The sequence below is a fragment of the Muntiacus reevesi genome, chromosome 1, assembly GCF_963930625.1.
Source record: "Muntiacus reevesi chromosome 1, mMunRee1.1, whole genome shotgun sequence".
NCBI classification, from domain to species: domain Eukaryota; kingdom Metazoa; phylum Chordata; class Mammalia; order Artiodactyla; family Cervidae; genus Muntiacus; species Muntiacus reevesi.
Window position 1 is genome coordinate 51,614,751 of NC_089249.1, and position 20,636 is coordinate 51,635,386.

At 42.8% G+C, this 20,636-nt stretch overlaps 1 protein-coding gene across 5 annotated transcripts in view; it reads left to right on the forward strand.

Annotated features, from left to right (window-relative positions):
* The window catches only part of ERC1 (ELKS/RAB6-interacting/CAST family member 1), a 274,453-nt gene that overhangs the window by 212,263 nt on the left and 41,554 nt on the right, over positions 1-20,636 (forward strand). For all 5 annotated transcript variants that reach the window (XM_065943059.1, XM_065943083.1, XM_065943090.1 and 2 more), the window contains one exon: positions 18,363-18,461. In XM_065943059.1, the coding sequence (XP_065799131.1) occupies positions 18,363-18,461 (99 nt within the window). The remainder of the gene's footprint in view (positions 1-18,362; positions 18,462-20,636) is intronic.

A 20,636-nucleotide genomic window follows, 5' to 3' on the forward strand; every position in this document is an offset into this window, starting at 1 on the left:
TGGCTTGTGGCTGGGGCCACAGGGCTTCCTCCCAGAGTTACTCCCATGGCCCTGGGCTCTGCTCCATTTGGGCTCCTCTATGGGGTGGCTCAGTATGTGGGGCTGGCTCCCCCTTAGTCAAGCGATCCAGGGAGGGGAGAGAGCAGCCAGGATGTTATAACCCGTCTCAGTGAGGCCACCACCACTCCCCTCATCCTGTTGACCATGTCCACCTGCCCTACAGCGTCAGGGTCATTGCAGGCTGGCCACCCTGAGCAGTGAGTGAGCAGCAAATAGCAGTGTCTTCCTGCGTGAGACACTGCTCAGCGCTGGACAGGAACACATGTGACAGAGAGGGCATGGCTCGGAAACACTGAGACGTGGAGAAATACGTGCTGTGTGATTTCAAGTGTCTGCTCAGGTCTCAGGAAGACTGCTATAACCTCAGAAAGCAGATGAGACATCACAGCAGAGCCCGCTTGTCTCCTGCCGCCTCCGCCCCCAAGAGGGCCTGTGGGGGCGGACAAGTGTGTCCTCACCAGGCCTGTCGCCCTCTTCCTCTGTGTTCAGGGCCTTGCTCCTCGTCAGATCAGCAGGTCTGACCCCTGAGTATGTGCTCGTCTCCGTTCCCTCACTCACCCCTGCATCCTCAGGACTGAAGACTCTAGGGCTTAGGACTGAACTCTCTGAGCGCTCCCTCTCTGAGCAAGGGGCCCTCATGTGTGACTGTTTACTCCCTGTGACGTCAAGATTCCTTCTGCCAGACTCAGCATCACCCACACACCAGTTTCAGGCCAGAGGAGGTGTGTGCCCAGGGCCGACCTAGCAGACAGTGGTGCCCCTGAGCGGACTCTGTCTGGGATGCAACCTACTGGACACTCTGTTGTCCCCAGCGTTGGGCCCTGGCCACCAGCTCTGGAGCAGCTGGGAAAGCCATTCATCTGAGTATTAAACTAGCTTAAAAGTGACATCTAGGGCCTTCTCTGGCAGTCCAGTGGTTGAGAATCCTCCTTCCAGTGCAGGGGACACAGGTTCCACCCCTGGTACGGGGACTAAGATCCCACATGCCATGGGGCAACTAAGCCTGAGCGCTGCAACTAAGACCCAACACAATTAATAAATAATTTTTTTTTTTTTAAGTGACCTTTATGGACAAAACTGGAGCCTATTATACAGAGTGAAGTAAGTCAGAAAGAGAAACACCAATATAGTATATTAATGCATATGTATGGAATTTAGAAAGATGGTAACAGTAACCCTATATGCAAGACAGCAAAAGAGACACAGATGTAAAGAACAAGCTTTTGGACTCTGTGGGAGAAGGGGAGGGTGGGATGATTTGAGAGAATAGCATTGAAGCATGTATATTACCATATGTGCAATAGATGGCCAGTGTGAGTTCAGTGCATGAGGCAGGGCACTCAAAGTCGGTGCTCTGGGACAACGCAGAGGGATGGGATGGGGAGGGAGGGGGATTCAGGATAGGGGTACACGTGCACCTGTGGGTGATTCATGTGTGGCAGAAACCACCACAATACTAGAAAGAAATTATCTCCCAATTACAATTAATTAATTTTTTTAAAAAGTGACCTCTGATGTTGAAGGAAGAACAATACAATGATTTTTTGTTCTATGAGAAGAGAACAGAAACAGTAAGGCTACAATGTCAGTGAACAAAGAAAGCAAGCAAGCAGCAAGTGCAGAGGTAGCATGAGTGCTGTAGCAGGCACTCTGGACGTGTGTCCCTCTTACCCAGCATCTCCTCCTGATGACAAGGCCAGCCTTGGGACCGTCCGTGTATCCACTCCCCACATGTCGCCGAAGTCAGGTGCTTGGCCAGGGCAGTCATTCCTCGGAGGACACACGGTGCCCAGCATGGCCAGAGGACCCTCCATGTGTGGCCCTGGCCTGCCTGCTCTGTCCTGGACCTGCTGTGTCCACAAGCCACCCTCCCAGCTGTCCTGTGAGCCCTTATCCCCTCTGTGGAGAGTGAAACCTGTCTGGTTAGGATATACTGCATCCAGAAGTTGACAGAATAGACAGTTACAGGTCAATCCCTGTTTCATGGCTCAACTGCCTGTACTGACTTGGTCAGATAAACGTGCTCATCTCGTTTTAATTATCCTGCCTCCGTTCAGTCCTAGATTCTTACATATTAAGTCTTACATATTTAAGTCTTCAGTATACATACTTCTTCCTCTTAAACCACCGCAAACATTAGGATCAGCTCCATGTTTCCTGCCAATGGCATCCAGATTTATTTGAAAGGAACTGGATGCAAAGCATTTTCCGTTCCCCGTCCTCCCCCCTGGAATTGCCTCCTACTTCCTCAGCTTAATCTCTGCTTTAATCTTCACTTCAAGACTCATCTTTGTAGTTTGGAATTTCCTAGCCGTGGAATCAGTTTTCTTACTTACCTTTGGAAAGCCATCCTTTGCTTATTTGCCCTCACACATTTGCCCCCTCTTGGGCAAAAGCTATCCAGGGAGGCAGGGACTTTGTTTTATTTTTGATTGGAGTACATTTGCTTTACAGTGCTGTGTTAGTTTCTGCCGTACAACAAAGTGAATCGGCTGTGTGTAAACGTGTATCTCCTCCTCTTTGTATTTCCTTCCCACTGATGTCACCAAGGAGCGGTGAGTGGCGTCCCCTGCGCTGTACAGTAGGTTCTCATTAGTTACCTGCTTTATGTATAGTTGCATATTTGTGTCAATCCCAGTCTGCAAATTCATCCCCCCCACACACCCCACTGCCCCTCTTGGTGCCCCTACGTTTGTTCTCTATTTCTGTCTCTGTTTCTGCTTTTCAAATAAGATCATCTACTTCCAACTCGTTGTGACCGTGCAAGACGTGAGCCCGTTACCCAGCACCCATTCCCCCCACACCGCGAATCCACACATGTGACGCTCTTTTTTAAAAACCGAGATGTAATTGACATACAACATCATGTTAGTTTTCAGTGTGCAACATAGTAATTGTATTTATGTGTGTATTGTGGTCAGTCTACATCTATCACCACAGTTTTTTCTTGTGATGAAAACTTTTAAGATCTTGACTCTCAGCGGCTTTCAAATATACAAGGCAGTGTTGTTAACCGTTATCACCATGCTGTATATCACAGCCCCAGGATTTAATAACTGGAAATCTCTACTCTTTGACCCCTTTCATTTATAAATCTCTTGATATCTAAGTGTTGGACACAAATTTATTCTTTTGGTTTTCTTAATCAAGTCACAAGCTTCTTCACTTAACCTTTCTGGGTCTTATCTTCCTCATCTGTAATATTGGATGGATAGATAAAACTGATTTTGAGGTCTAAAGTCTGTATTTTCCAATTTTTGACAAGTTGGTATATTTACCTATAGCTGTATTATCTGCTAACTGCTGAAATTAGGAACAGTTTTAAAAGAAGCAGTTGTAAAGCATAAGGAAAAACATATGTAAGGATTGTATAAATCTGTCTATAGACATTTGCTCATCTTACGAAAGTAGTAAATATTGCATTTTAAAGTTTGAAAAAAAATCCTGGTTACTCACTATCCCTCTGAAACCTTTTTCATATCCTACAAAGAAATGGATCCCATTTTGATGAGTTCTGCCTGCCTGGAGTTTGGTGAAGTCCAGAGGCTGGGAGACACGGGGAAATCTGAATTCCTCCCAGTCTCCTTCCTTCCATCTGTTCCGTCTCTTTTGTCATCAGTTCCAGATGTAGGCAGATTCTTCACAGAATTTGATAAGACCCTCTCTTCCCCTCATTTCGAGCATCACATCTCGCTTGCCGTTCCTATTGTGAGACTGCCGCCTTCTGTGATGCCGCGGGGAATTTATAAATCTTTCTGATCCCTCCTGAATTGTCTCAATGCAAATAAATCAGCCTCGATTTCCTGCCCCTCTGCATGTGCCCCTCCTGTCCCTGCCCCCTCGCTGTCTGTCAGGTGGCATGATTTATAGCTGCTTCCTGAGCCCCTTGACCTTGGTCTGAGGATCTCATTAAGCGTGAGTAAGAAGATAGGTTCAGGGTGGTTCACCTTTCTCCCACTCAGCTTCTCTTGGTAGGAATCAAATCAGTACGCGCCAGAGAATCTTCCTGCTGCTTTTGGTCTCTTTGAAAGAATGTGAATACTTATTAAAATCGTGTATGGAATTAAGTGATACTTGTAATCAAGGAAATAAGAAGAGTGATGTTAGATAAACGGCAGCATTAACTGTCACAGAGTACCCTTCCCATGGACAGCCCACATGACCAAATTAAACCATCTGTACTACTCTGGCTTTCTTGAAAAAGCATTCACAGATACGAATGTCCAAATTTTATTGAATTAAAGCTTGTTTTGAGTGCTTCACACAAATTAAGTCATATAATTTCATAGAAACTACCCTGTGGAGTACAATTATCCTTATTGTACAGAGGAGATGCTGAGAGAGCGAGAAATTTGCCCAGAGTTACATGGCTGGTAAGCGACGGAGCTAGGATTCAGAACAAACCGTGTTACTCCACTGCCAGCATTGATGATTGCTACACCAAAATGTGTTGCCATCATCACGGGCTTTTGGTTAGAGATTTCAGTATCCTTTGTGTGTGTTAGTTGCTCAGTCATGTCCGACTCTTTGCGACCCCATGAACTATAGCCCACCAGGCTCCTCTGTCAATGGAATTCTTCAGGCAAGTATACTGAAATGGGTTGACATTTCCTCCTCCAAGGAATCTTCTTGACTCAGGGATCAAACCCAGATCTCCTGCCTTGCAGGCAGATTCTTTACCCTCTGATCTACTCAGTAGCATTTAGCTATATCATTAATAACCCAGTAATTCTGTCTCATGATAAATAGCACTTTAATAAATTTTTTCCTAAATTACAGTGACAATAAATTTGCATAAAGGACTGTGCTCAGTCTGAAAAATTCAGAATCTCAACAGACTAAATCTCTTCCCCACCTTATATCAAAAGATATCTTCTCATTTCAACAATTATCCGAGAAATTGTTGACTGAATGAGAGAGAAGTCTAATTAAGAACTCAGTATCTGAAATCAGTTAGACTGATTGATTCTAAGCAGCCAAATTTGAAAAGCTATGTGCTTAAAACCCTAAATTACCATTACAAATAACTCTGGTAATAAAATACTGTTACTATCATATATGTACATGGACAGAGAAATGAAATGGGTGTGTCAAGAAAATGGTGTGTGGAAAAAATGGAACTATCAATAAAGAGAGAAAATCTCAAGAGAAACCAAAAAAGAAATTCTGGAGCTGAAAAGTACAGTATCCAAAATGAAAAATTCACTTAGAGGAAAGTGAAAGTGATGTCACTCAGTAGTGTCCGACTCTTTGCGACCCCATGGACCGTAGCCCACCAGGCTTCTCTGTCCATGGGATTTTCCAGGCAAGAGTACTGGAGTGGGTTGCCATTTCCTTCTCCAGAGGGTCTTCCTGACCCAGGGATCAAACCCAGGTCTCCTGCATTGCAGGCAGATTCTTTACTGTCTGAGCCACTCAGTAGCATTTAGCTATATCATTCAGTTCAGTTGTCGCTCAGTTGTGTCCAACTCTTTGCGACCCCATGAATCGCAGCACGCCAGACCTCCCTGTCTATCACCAACTCCCGGAGTTTACCCAAACTCATGTCCATCAAGTTGGTGATGCCATCCAGCCATCTCATCCTCTGTCGTCCCCTTCTCCTCCTGCCCCCAGTCCCTCCCAGCATCAGAGTGTTTTCCAATGAGTCAGCTCTTCGCATGAGGTGGCCAAAGTATTGGAGTTTCAGCTTCAGCATCAGTCCTTCCAATGAACACCCAGGACTGATCTCCTTTAAGATAGACTGGTTGAATCTCCTTGCAGTCCAAGAGACTCTCAAGAGTCTTCTCCAGCACCACAGTTCAAAAGCATCAATTCTTCGGCGCTCAGCTTTCTTTACAGTCCAACTCTCACATCCGTACATCACCACTGGAAAAACCATAGCCTTGACGAGATGGACCTTTGTTGGCAAAGTAATGTCTCTGCTTTTTAATATGCTGTCTAGGTTGGTCATAACTTTCCTTCCAAGGAGTAAGTGTCTTTTAATTTCATGGCTGCAATCACCATCTGCAGTGATTTTGGAACCCCAAAAAATAAAGTGTGACACTGTTTCACTGTTTCCCCACCCATTTCCCATGAAGTGATGGGACCAGATGCCACGATCTTAGTTTTCTGAATGTTGAGCCTTAAGCCAACTTTTTCACTCTCCTCTTTCACTTTCATCAAGAGGCTCTTTAGTTCTTCTTCACTTTCTGCCATAAGGGTGGTGTCATCTGCATATCTGAGGTTATTGATATTTCTCCCGGCAATCTTGATTCCAGCTTGTGCTTCTTCCAGCCCAGCGTTTCTCATGATGTACTCTGCACATAAGTTAAATAAGCAGGGTGACAATATACAGCCTTGACGTACTTACTCCGTTTTCCTATTTGGAACCAATTTGTTGTTCCATGTCCAGTTCTAACTGTTGCTTCCTGACCTGCATATAGGGTTTCTCAAGAGGCAGATCAGATGGTCTGGTATTCCCATCTCTTTCAGAATTTTCCACAGTTTATTGTGATCCACATAACCCAGTAATTCTGTCTTGTGATAAATAGCACTTTAATAAATTCTTTCCTAAATTACAGTGAAAATATATTTGCATAAAGGACTGTGCTCAGTCTGAAAAATTCAGAATCTCGACAGGCCAAAATCTCTTCCCCACCTTATATCAAAAGATATCTTCTCATTTCAACAATTATCCGAGAAATTGTTGACTGAATGAGAGAGAAGTCTAATTGAGAGAACTCAGTATCTGAAATCAGATAGACTGATTCTTAAGCAGCCAAATTTGAAAAGCTATGTGCTTATAACCCTAAATTACCATCACAAATAACTCTGGTAATAAAATACTGTTACTATCATATATGTACATGGGCAGAGAAATGGAATAGGTGTGTCAAGAAAATGGTGTGTGAAAAAATGGAAATATCAATAAAGAGAGAAAATCTAAAGAGAAACCAAGAAAGAAATTCTGGATCTGAAAAGTACACTAGCCAAAATGAAAAATTCACTTAGAGGGGTTCAGAACAAATTTGAGCAGGCAGAAGAATCCGTGCACTTGAGGATAGGATAATGGGAATTATCAGGGCTGAGGAATGGAAAGAAAAATGACTTAAGAAAAGTGAACAGAGCCTAGAGACCCCTGGGGCAGAATCATGTGGACCAGCATGCACATCATGGGAAGGAGGAGGTGTGGCGGGGAAGGGGCAGGGAGAATATCTGAAGACATAATGGTGAAAACGTCCCATATTTGCTGAAAGCAGATTCCAAGTTACATGAATTCAAAATGAGACACATTGTAGTCAGACTTTCAAAAGATGAGGAGAGCAATCATCACATACAAGGGATACTCAATAGGGTTTTCAGCAGATTTCTCATCAGAATCTTCAGAAGCCAGAAGACGAAGACTTCTTTGGGGAGGCTGATATATTCAAAGAACTAAAAGAAACCAAGAATCCTATATCCAGTAGAGCTATCCTTGAAAAACGAGGGAGGAATTAAGACATTCTGAGTTAGGCAAAAGCCGGGGGAGATCATGACCACTAGATCTGCCCAACAAGAAATGCTGACAGGCGTCCTGCAAGGTGAATTGAAAAGACACTAGACAGTAGTCTGAAACTGGCATGGAGAAATAAAGACCTCAACAGAGGTAAATACTTGGGCAATTATAAAAGCTAGTATTGTTGTAACAATGTTTTGTAACTGTAGTTTTTGTTTTCTACATGATTTACAGAAGTGAAACCTACATGCACATGTGTAGGCAGTCCAGAGGTGACTTCGGTCCTCGGGTGGAGTGTGACTACCACCAAAATAGAGCTACAGTTTGGGGTGATTAGATGAACCCAGTTGCAGACACGGGTACCCATGGTGATGTGGCTGCTGTGATGTGAACTGGATAGGCTGTTCTGACCCAGAATGTTCTAGAAGCTGTTGCTAAGAGTTGGGTCACCTTTGGACACATGCAGGGCCCACTTCCTAGTCCCTATGCCCCCGCCCCAGCCTGAGTTTCCAGTCTGTCCTGGGACTGAGAGGAGATGGACCAGGGCTTGCTGGTGGAAGAGAGGTGCTCTATGGCAGGGCTTCCAGGGCACCTTCCAACTTCTACTGACCCTCACAGCCCAGCTGTGGTCACTGATCAGCTACTTCCAAATAGCTGTTGAGAAGAGTGTTTTCCAGTCCCCCTCGCCTTTAACCACAGTTGTCTTTGCTCATTCAGTTCGAGAACCAGTTCGCTGCTGGTTCTTACTCTGATGTGTACTTTTTTATTGACTCCTAGACGTTTGGAGTTTCACGCTGTGTGACTCTGGATCCTGTGTAAACCTCCTCTTCACGTTTACTCTATCCCCCAGCCCCAGTTCCTTATTGATGTGTTTTAGAAAATGATGCCTCCAGTAGCAGGTGTGTTTTGCTGTCTTATTGCTCATTCACTCAGTCGTGTATGACTCTTTGAAACCCCATGGGCTGCAGCACATCAGGCGTCCCAGTCCTTCACCATCTCCTGGAGTTTGCCCAGACTCATGTCCATCGAGTTGGTGATGCCATCCAACCATCTCATCCTCTGTCGCCCCCTTCTCCTCCTACCCGCTGCAGTCTTTCCTAGCATCAGGGTCTTTTCCAGTGGGTCAACTCTTCTCATCAGGTGGCCAAAGTATTGGAGCTTCAGCATCAGTCCTTCCAATGAGTATTCAGGGTTTTCCTTTAGGATTGACTGGTTTGCTGTCGAGTTTCACTAATTTATTCAGCCACTAATTCCTTTTAAATGATCCTTAATGAGTATTCATTCCTTATTAGAATCAATCTATGCCGAGTACTTCTTGTTTACTTCTAGAAATCAAAGTTTTTCAAATACTTGAGTTAATTGAAATGATCAGTGAAATATTTCTGCAGCTTTAAGTATAGGAGATCATTTAAGATACTTTTTTAAATTAAGATTTTTTTTTTAAGAAAGGCCTGATTTTAATAAATGTCAGGGTTATTTTCTTTTACACAAAAGACTAAAAGCTATTTAGCTCAATTTCACACACACACACAAAAGTAACTTTGGAGACTAGAGAAGATACCTAGAATGCATTGGTCAGTGTTTGTTGATTCCAACAACTTAACCACGTATAAAAGTTTGTGAGAGCACACAGGTACAGAGAAATCCTTTTGTGGTGAGGTCTCAGAACAGGAAGACAAGCTGGAGCTGAGGGTCTGGCCCTATGTCAGTTGCTCTCAGTGTAGGTGGTTTCCATTAAGAACCCAAATGTGTTCACATCCCCAGGTTTGTTTGAAGGTACTTCAGTGTACGTGCATGTGAGTGTACGTTTTATAGTTAACTCTGAGTCAGTTCCATTCGTTCCTTTTCCATGATTTTGTAAAAAAGCATAAAATTCCCTCAGAACTTCTCACTTTAAGAATTTTGATCCTTCTTATCTAAAATGCATCTTTTTTCTTGTGTGTGTTTGTGTTTAAAATGCTTAGAATTTTTGAAGATTACCCCGTTGCCTGCTTAGCTATTTCTCAGACGGGAAATGTTTTTTTTGTTTTTAATGAAAAGCATTAAATAAATGTTTACTAAAGGAAAGGGTGTCTTGTTTGAAAGGAGAATACTGAACTTTTCCACTTTGCAGCACGAAATTGTTGGGTTAAAATGCATTGTAATTGATACCTGTGGTTTGTGCCACCATTCTTGAGAAAGTGATTTTTTTAAGATAATGTTTGACACCATCTAAGATTTTTTTTTAACGGAGGGATCTGTCTTTTCTGTTACATGTGAAGGAATTTAGTGTCACTTCTCTTTTTTTGTGGCCCCCATATCTGTAAAATTTTAACTGTGTGCTTAGCCACCCAGATGGCCTGATCCATAGACAAAACTCTATGGGAAATGCTCTCGGACCCTGACCTTTGTTCACTGGTTTCTAGAATAACAGAAAACGCCTGCCTACATTGTCATCTTTCCTTAGATGTGACGGTGAGTCTCACTGTATCTGGCTAGCATTCCCTTAAATATTTTGCAAAATGTGGGGCTTCTGTTTCTTTAAGGACACACAGAGCTGGAAGAAATGATGCTGGTAACATTAAAACTCGAATAGGGTTGCTTCAGGTTTACTGCAAAGATGAGAAGTGTGTGCTAGAAAGTGAGGCAGTGATCAGGAATAAAGTTTCAATCGCACTTTGTTTTAAACAGTCTCATTTCAGACACTGGTTTGGGTCAGTTTAGCAAGTTGGCCTACGAGCTATTTCATTCCTGGAACGCTGTGGCTTTGTGGATCTGGCTCTGAGTTTTTACCTTGGTGTACTGCTTCCACACCACAGCCCTGCCAGAAACAGGACAGCGCTCAAAACTTAGAAATTCTTACAAAGTATCTTTTAATTTTTAAACACTGGATATATCTTTATCTTCATGTTAATGTTCATTGAAAAAGAGAAAGTAAAGGCTGCTATCCCTCCAGAGTTCAAAGTTAAAGTCTGCATGTCATATAGGAAAGAGTCAGACGTACCTAATTAGCAGGACTATGTATTAAGATTAATAAATACTTTCTGGTGGCTAAGGAGGAAGGAATATGTGATTGTCTGTTGGGAAGGCAAGGAATCGCACACAAACCTTTCTGAGAACTAAGGAATTATATAATAAGATGAAAAAACCTAAGCTCCTTTTTTTTTTAAAAAAAAAAAAAAAGGAAAATAGAAAGTTTGCTGTGTGTGTGTTTTCTTTGCTTTCTACCAAGAGTGGGGAAAAAAGTAGGGTTTTGATAGGAAACACAGAATATGTAGAAAGAACAGACATCCTATGAACCTAAAGCCATAAATGGTGACATATCCAAGAATACCCTTGAGATGAGAGAGGAAGATTACATGAAGCCTTAAGAAAAAAAATCCCCTAAATACCAAAACAAATACCTGAATATCCATAATCAAAAGTTCTCCTTTTTCTTACATAAATCAATTTGTATACGAGGAAATCAAAGGAAAAAACTTTGTGAAGCTAGGAAAACCAGAGTGCCTGGATTCTGGGGTTCTTTTTGAAGCTATTATAAGTAGCAGCAGTTATGTTTTTATTTGAGATAAAACTTTGCTGGTTAGTTAAGATGTCCATTTTCTTTAGGCTGAGACAACTCATTGTGGTAATAATGCTAGATTTTTCATAGTTTTGAGAAATTCTGTTTGGAAAGCATGTCTATTTTTAATTAATACAAATGGGGAGACAGCATTATTTAATAAAGATAATTTCAGACGAGATCGGGCGCGTTCAGGGTGGTATGGCCGTAGACAATAAAGATAATTTCATAGAAAATGCTTTCAAAATATAAAACTCATTGCTGGAACAATAGTAAAATACAATCCCAAATGTACCAACCTTAGAAAATAGATTCTTGAATTTGACAAACATGTGTTAAAAGGACTATATAAATACATATGTGTGTACACACACACAGGTACTAGCGATTTTACTAGGCACTGGGTTGACACATAGCTGAAGGAGTGCTTGTCCCAGCCCTCACAGACTCAATCCATGGGAAGAAGAGACATGCAGACAGGTTGTTAGAATCTGACAGATTCAGAGAATCTGAAATGCTTTTGTTACCAACCTAAAGATACTGAATATGCTTTAACCCCCTCTCAGAGTCTGTAATGTGTGATTGAGCTTATTGGCAGAAGAGGAAATCCGCAGGTGTCAGAAGCAAAGACGGTGTGCATGAGAGCAGCAGCAGCCCTAGGGTGCTGTGACCAGCTGTGATCAGTTCAGGTCCACACGGCGAATGGAGATGGAACATGAGGATGACATGAACCGGGAGCTGAAACAGAACCTCTGCCGGGGCTGGGACATCAGAGGAGCGCTGTTCAGGGGGAAAGAAAGCAAGGCCAATTCAGCCAAACTTTTACTGCCAGTGAATGAGAAAAGCTTTCCTCTGCTGTGACCCTGGGAAGGATCCCCAGGTCCCCAGGAAGGTGCCAGAATTTCCAGCAGATTTAGAGTACCACTGGGTGTGGGAAGTTCCTACCTGAAGTACAGATACATTTTCACAATTACAGAATAACATTACACAGGGTAACTCAGCAGGTGCTACTGTAGTGTTTGCTACAGTGTTGTAATAGCAGTAGGGTGGGAATAACCCAGGTGACCGACAGTGGGTGCCGGTTGACAGTAGAGTGGAGGTAACCCAGGTGTCCCGCAGTGGGTGCTGGTTGAATCAGTTATAGTACATCTAACAGAATGGAGGGAGAGATGGAGCCATCTCTAGAGTACATTGGTAAATGAAAGAGCAAGGTGCAGAATAGTGTATTTAGTATTCTACTTTTAAGAATATTATTTATTTGGCCATCCTGTGTCTTACTTGCAGCTCCTGGGATGTAGTTCGCTTGTAGTTCCCTGATTAGGTGTGGGACCTAGGCCCCCTGCACTAGGAGCACAGAGTCTTAGCCACTGGACCAGCAGGGAAGTCCCCAGTATTCTACTTTTCATGTGAGAAAGGTGGGTGAATGCAGAAATGTTTGTGAGAGTGAATGCTTGCTTACAGTACATAAAGAAAGATTTAAAGATGAATTTAAAATTTACCCCCAAAGTTTCCTATGAAAAGAGGAAATGAATAGAATGGAGAAGCAGGGTTGAAGGCAAGTCTTCTCTGAAGGGACTTAGTTTTATATATATAGTTTTGACCCTAGAATCATATGGATGTTTTACATAAATAAAAATAAAATCATATCAGAAAGCGGGGAAAGCAATTCTTGAGTTTTGTAAACAGATGAATCTAGTTATTTGTTAAATTGTTGACATAGCCACATAGAGGCTAGGATTATTTCAGCTAACTGTATATATTACAGATCTTTCTCTGTACATTCTCAGTAAGATACACGCCAGTGAGAAGAAAAAGAACGCAAAGAAATTTTAAAGCTCATCCTGAAGGCATGTTGATAGTGGTTACATTGATATTGGTATTTTCGAAGAATTATTCTGATGGATAAAGCCAATAAAAGCTAATCACATCATTATTGTGAGGAACCAAGGTTTTTCAGCTTAAGAGGAGAAAGGATATATGAAGTATAAGATCAAAGAAGTTACGTAAAACCTTATTCTTTAAGGGCCAGATCTAGACTCAAATCTAAATTGAAAATACTACTGTTCGTTCATAATCTTCTTCATCTTTACAAAAAAAAAGTTTTTCCCAGCTCTGAACTGAAACAGCCTGGAAGCAGCGATAATCCTGCAGCCCTGAGCATCCTAACCCGCTGGTGTCCCGCTGACCAAATGAGCTCTTCGATAAAGTGGCTGATTCTAGATCTGGAGCAAGAAATGGACAGACAAGATGAGCTTAGTGCATATTTGCCAGAATGCAGGAGTGATGTCACATCCAAGGACACAGAAAGTCTGCCACATAGAAAGTGCGCAGGATGGTTCTCCTTTCCTGTTGTGATCCTAACCAGGACCACGATTAAGCTACCAAACTCGTTTCTGTAAAAAGCAAAACAGGATCGTTCAGGGGACTTCCCTGCTGGTCCAGCAGTTAAGACTTCACCTCCCAATACAGGGGTGCAGGTTCCATCCCTGGTCAGGGAGTTGGGATCCCACATGCCCCATGGCCAAAAAGCCAGAAGGTAAACAACAGAAGCCATGCTATAACAAATTCACTAAAGGCTTTAAAAATGGTCCACATCAAAAAGAAAAAAGATCTTAAAATCAGTGAGAAATGCTTTTTTCTATTCTATACTTTGCCCTCTAGTTGAGAAAATAAAATAGGATGTGAAGGTAGCCTGACAGTGACAGCTGTTGGGCTGAATGCAGCACAGTTCTCTCTTCTGATCCAGCTCTTGTCCTCTGCCTCCTGCACTCTTCCAAGGGAGCCCCCAGAGCTGTCCACCCAGCGGAAGAGGAGCTCTCCCAGCTGGAAAGATAAATGAACAACTCAAGAATAATTCACAGGGCTTCCCTGGTGGCTCAGTGGTAAAAGAATCCGCCTGCCAGTGCAGGAGACACTGGTTTGATCCTTGGTCCAGGAGGATCTCACTTGCCACGGAGCAACTAAACCCATGCACCACAAGTACTGAGCTTGTGCTCTAGAGCCCAGGAGTTGCAACTACCAAGCCCACACACTCTTGAGCCTGGCTCCACAAGAAGAGAGGCCCCTGCAATGAAAAGCCAACACAGTGCAACTAGAGAAAAGCCCTCACAGCAGAGAAGACCCAGCACAGCCAAAAATAAATTTTAAAATTTAAGAAGAATAACTAATTTATACTTTTTAATATAATGAAGTTTAAAATAACACTCAAAGGTAATTTGTTGAAATTTTGTAAAATTTATAGCCAGCGCTGAGTCTGACCCACCTGAAAATAATGGAGAGTATGCTTTTCTCATTTTATAGATCAAGTACCAATATAACAAAGTTTAACTGAAATTCACTATAATATTAATGATTTCCAAGGTTCAACAAATGTAGGCAGAAATCATTTTATTGCTTTCTTCAAGATAATTATAACTGGAAATAACCCTAATTAGTAAGGCTAAGTTTTATTTATATGTTTTCTAAAATATCTCAGAATATTTCTAAGTATTATTCTTTCTAAAGCTCATTTAGGTAGGTTAATAGCATTCTCACAAGCCAAAAAGCAAAGATTAATGAACAATCAGATAACTGATCGGAATTCAAGCATTTTTTAGTACCTGGGTTTGGATCACCAACATACACTGTTTCTGAGCCTAACATACTTTTCTGTGAAGTGTTGCTTCTGAACTGCTGTGTCTGAGCACTGACATCTCAGTCTCAGAGAAAAGGTTAGCCGTCTAAAGGAGGAGCTCCTTTTCCTCTGGGAGGGTGGTGGTGGTTTAGTCGCTCAATCGTGTCTGGCTCTTGTGACTCCATGGGCTGCAGTCCGCCAGGCTCCTCTGTCCATGGAATTCTCCAGGCAGGAATACTGGAGTGGGTTGCCATTTCCTTCTCCAGGAGATCTTCCCAACCCAGGGATCGAACCCAGGTCTCCTGCACTGCAGGCAGATTTTTTACTGACTGAGCTACCAGGGAATTCCCTGGAAGGGTATGTATAACTATATACAGAGGTACATGTTTATGGCTTACAAAGTTTATTTCAGCAAGTTTCTTCCCATCTTTTCTTTTTTTATTCCCTCTCTTTACTCCTTCAAACAATCTTACTCTTCATGTCAGGGACCAAGGGAGTCCAGCTGTCTGCACAGGCACGTGGCATGGTTCAGGAGGGAAGATATTTGGCTATAAAGCACCTTTCATGCTTGCTGGCTTATCTAAAGAAGAGCGGTACAAGAGCTCCTTGAGAACAGTGTTGTTTATAGGGTCTGTGTAACATCTACTACTCTGTGAGCTGTCGGGTGCTTAGCGTTCAGCCTCTGTCTGAGCAGGGAACAGACTTCACACCAAATTAATGAACCTTAGGCCTGGGAACCCTGGCTCAACTTGGATACACTTCGGGTCTTTTAGAGATGGAGACGTTCTTGCATCTACTTCTTCATTCGCTTACATGAAATAAGTAGCCTTTGGTCTTATCTGTCTCCTATGATCAGTTCTTGGAGGCTTTCAGTCTCATGCCTCAGAGCTACTTGAGATACATCCTGCCCTGAAAGGGGATTTTCATGTACTTTATCAGTTCTTCTCTAAGTTTCTAAACTCGCACTGGGTATCAGGCCTTCGAGATTGTGTGTCACGTTCTAAGATAATAACTCTTCAAGTGTGCTGCTGCCGCACGTTCCTATTAAAGTTTCCGTGGAGGTGTTTCTGGTGTGCCCCTGCCCTTTGCTCTTCCCTCCCTCGTTACAGAAGGCTCTCCCTCGGTCACGCAGCAGCACGTGACGTGAGAAATGTTCCCCTGCGTGTTTGCAAGGTCACTCTAAGTCATCTCAGAAAAGAAATTTCATATCATAGACAATTTTTTGATAAGGATTTTCTCTGCTGTCATTATATCCTGGAGGGAGGAATTGGCTACAAATGTATGTGTATTGTTATTCAGTAAAAATCTGAGGAGTCCAAGTGCCCAACAGTATGGGGCTCATTAAGCATCCATTCAACTGAACACCGAGCAGCCGGTTAAAATTAGAGTTTGTTGTTGTTCAGTCGCTCAGTCGTGTCTGACTCTCTGTGGGCCTCATGGACCGCAGCACGCCAGGCTTTCCTGTCCTCCACTATCTCCTGGAGTTTGTTCAAATTCATGTCCTTTGAGTTGTTGATGCCATCCAGCCATCTCATTCTCTGCTGTCCCCTTCTCCTCCTGCCCTCAATCTTTCCCAGCGTCAGGGTCTTTTCTGGCGCACTGGCTCTTCACATCAGATGGGCAGAGTATTGGAGCTTCAGCATCCTTCCAGTGAATTCACAGTCCTTCCAGAGAATATTCAGTGTTGATTTCCTTTAGGATTGACTGGTTTGATCTCCTTACAGTCCAAGGGACTCTCAAGAGTAGATTTTTAGAATAATATTTAATGACATGGAATGTTCATAATAATGGAATAGCTAAAATTAGTTGGGTATTGATTTTGTGCCAGGTGCCTTTGTAAGAGCTTATGTTAGTAACTCAGTTGGTTAAACCTCACAGCAGTCTTATGGGGAGAAGGTATTGCTATGCACATTTTAAAGGAGAGGAAACTGAGGCTCAGAGAACATGAGCAGCTTGCCCCAGCTGAGCTGGCTGGTTAAAGGCAAAACTAGAATCCAGGCCTGGGCAGTTTGGCTCTAAAGCCTCTGCTTAGGCATCATTATGTGAAAAAAATACCAAAGAAAAATCTCTGCAAGCTTTTTTATGGAACTAGACAAAATGTCTTACATTTACCAAGAAAGTAAAATGTTTTAAAGATACCCAATCAGATTTTGACAAAGCAGAATTGGTGAAGAAGGCCATGTCCTATCAAATGTCAAAATATTCTGCACGATAATCACAATTTTAAAATACTGCATTATAGCAAAAGCAAAGAATAAATCAGAACATGCTGCTATTTTTGTTCATAGGAAAGAGACTGAACAGATTCATGTAGATATTAACAATGATTATCACTGGTTAGAGGGACTTGGGGTAATTTTTTTTCTCTGTATGTTTTAAATTATCTACAATGAACATTTTTGAATCATATAACATTAGCAAATGTATTTTTAATGCTTTCAGAACCTCAGATTTTTGACAATATTGCTGTTTGCTCATATGCACAGGGTTCTGTAGATTTTCTAAATTGCTTGCTCTGCAAAGTAAATTCTCTAAAATGTTTTATAGATGTGTGTGTGTGTGTGTGTGTGTACACACACATACATTCACTTAGGGCTTAAGTTAACCAACCACACAGAATCCAATCTGCTCCTCCATTCTGGTGAACTTGGAGAGAGGCCATGAGAGAATAATCCTCTTCCAGTCTTAGGACTGAAGCAAAGGATTTCAGAATCTTCAACTCATTTCCAAAGTCTGAAATGTTTATTGATGGTATGAAGAAAATGGTGATGTCATTGAGTTTTAATATGACACTTCTGTCCGATCACCTTACTGAACTCTGTCGTAAGTTGTAATCATTTTTCAGATGATTCTCTGGATTTTTCTCAGTATATAATCGTTTCATTTACAGATAAGGATAACTTTTCCTCCGGTATTTATGGTCTGTGTGTTAAATAACATCTCCCCCAAATGGAGTAGTTGTTAAAAAGGATGAGTAACTCTCACAGTAACCTGGCAAGATGGGTCCTGCCCAGCACGAAGTGAAAAAATAGGGTCACAGCATTCTCTCCCAAGTGTGGTGTCATCCACTCTTTATTTTAAAAAATAAAAACCGGCACTGCATAAAGTGCTTAATTTAAGGAAATTAGTCTTCCGTCCAGAATTCCCGTGCCAGTTCAGGCACCTGTCGTAGCCTGCTTGGGCTGCTGTAACTGAATACCACACTGAGTCACTTCAACAGCAGAAATTTGTTTTCTTACCCATCTGGAGGCTGGGAAATCCAAGGTCAAGGTGCCAGCCGACCCAGTTCCCATGAGAGCCCTCCTCCTGGCTCTCAGAAGCCCCCTCCCCGCTGTGTCCTTCCCCCTTCATAGAAGGCCACAGTCCCATCAGATCAGGGCCCCACCCTGACGACCTCACTTCACCCTAATCACCTCCCGAAGACTACGTCCATACGCGTGGAGGCGGGTGAGGCTTACAACCTCACATGGGTTTTGAGGGGGCACAGTTCAGTGTGAGGCAGTGCCTGAGCTTCCCCCCACCACCACCCGGTATCCTCAGAAATCCCATGTTTAACTCATTTCAGACAGGATTCGTTAGACGCTTTCTCGGTACATTTTTAAGGTGCTTGTTACTGTACAGTGTGTCCTAGAGATTTTGCCTGAGCTTGACCTTGTGGATCATTTTCCTCCTAGACACAAAATCGAATGAAGTTAATGGCCGACAATTACGAGGACGACCACTTCAGATCCTCCCATTCCGGTCAAACCAATCACAAACCCTCCCCAGACCAGGTAAGGCTGCTTTCAGTTGTCTTCTAAAAGACCAGCGTGCTTTTGTTTTGATGTATTTTGTAGTAGCGTGTTACAGACTCTGGGGTACAAGTTAGAAAAATAAAAATAATCAAGTTTCTGAAAACTTTTTTTTTCTAAATACGGAGTCCATTTCTGTATAGGTAGGTGATGCCTGATGCTGAGTATTTTCAGAGGAGTTACCCAACAGGTTTGAAAGGAACACTAAAGAATCCTTAAATTGAGATGAGAAAAAAAATTAATCTTCTCAGAGAAACTCACTAATTTATGTGTGTCCTGCTTCAGTAGAAAAAGAAAACTTTCCATGTAAGCTCAGTGAGGCACACACAACTCAATGTAGCAGTAATCAATATTTAACTGCAGATTTGAAAATCTCTGCTCATCACCTGTTAAACGGGAAGGTTGAGACTTAGTTTCTTCGTTCCTGGCTCCTTGGTGGACCTCTCCATCTATGTCCTTCTTAAACTGTTGCCTTCAGCTCCTCATGAGTGCAAAGGAGGCACTGAGTCAGCCTGAAGGGAGCCATATCCAGCGTCAGTTCTTCTGGAAGAAGGGAACTCTCCCAAGATCTTGAGTATGATGGATGGGAGAGAGTAGTGAACAGATTACCTCATATCCCATTGCCAAAAATCAGATTTCAACATCTCCATCACACTCAATCTTAACATATACAGCTGAGGGAGAAAAATAATAGTTAAGTAATTACATCCATATGATCGAAGAGTCCAGAGGAACTCCCCCACTAAGCCCCTCCTCTAGATGATAGCATAGCTCCGACTTAGGAGACAAAGAAGAAACATTGCACATGAAAGCACAATAATATCAAAAATGTGGTTTTTTTCCTAAGGTTTAGAAGGTTATAATCATTGTATGATGACATTCACTAAGCCCGTAGAGGCGGCTTACACTTTAGAGGGAAAAAGTGCAATCTTTAATGTAGGCAAAGCAGAGAACTGTCTGCCCAATGGCAGCAATCTGTCCTTGCCAAGAAGCCATTTGCTTTTCTCTGACTGTTTCTTGATACCTGGAACTGAGTTTATGCCAATTTATGTAGGATGAGGATTTTAGAGGGCTTCCCCGGTGGCTCAGTGGTAAAGAACCCGCCTGCAATGCAGGAGATTTGGGTTTGATCCCTGGGTTAGGAATATCCCCTGGAGGAGGGCATGGCAACCCACTCCAATATTCTTGCCTGGGAAACCCCATGGATAGAGGAGCCTGGCAGGCTAGAGTCCATGGGGTCGCACAGAGTCAGACATGACTGAGCAACTGAGCACACACGTAGGGTGAGGATCACAGCTGTCCCTTGAAACAGGTTTTGCTAATAAATACCAGGATTGGATGCCTGGGAGGAGCGGGAGGCAAACAGGAATGGGGAAGGGTTGAGGAAGAATAAAGAAAAGCCTCCAGCTTGGTCGTTTTGCCCAATAGACAAGAGTGTGTGTCAAGGAAGTGGGGAGGTTGGAAGTGCGGGGACAAAGTGAGGGCAAGTCAGCGCTTGGTGGGGGGGGGTCGGGAGCCGAGAGACCGTTCTCTGCGGCTGCATCGTGCCTGTGTCTCTGTCTTGAGTACTAACCAGCTCTTTTTCGTCCCCACGCTGCTCTGGGCCCTGCGTCCTCCCCGTAGGACGAGGAGGAGGGCATCTGGGCGTAGACCCCACGTGCTCTTAGTGCAGCCATTTTGTTCAGAACGGTGAGAACAGCTTTCCTGAACTACAGAAATGTGTTCTGTTTGCCTTCACTTTTTTTTTTTTCTTCCTTCCACACAATCATTTCACGTCCTGTTTCTCAGTAATTCACTGAATCCTTGGATTGCTCTCTGCTTTCTCATCTCACCTGGTTCCCGTGTGTATCGCTCGCTTGTGACGTAGCGGGGTTTGGGTTCTGTGGCTTTTTTTCTTTTTCCTCGTTGTATGTTAATAGTCACTTTTGTCATTTCTTTTTGTACATTTTGGAAGAACTTCCAGGGCGTGTAGCTAAATTTCCCCTGTTGTTTTGTTTATAATCTCCCCACTCTGGTGTGATTTTACAGTGTCCTGGTAAAGTTTATAGTGACTCACATCAGATAGAAGAAATCAATCAGATGCTCTGCCAGTAGGTTTGGGATGTACTTTTTATGATAATTAATACTGTATAGTCTTAAAAAAAAAAAAAACGAACC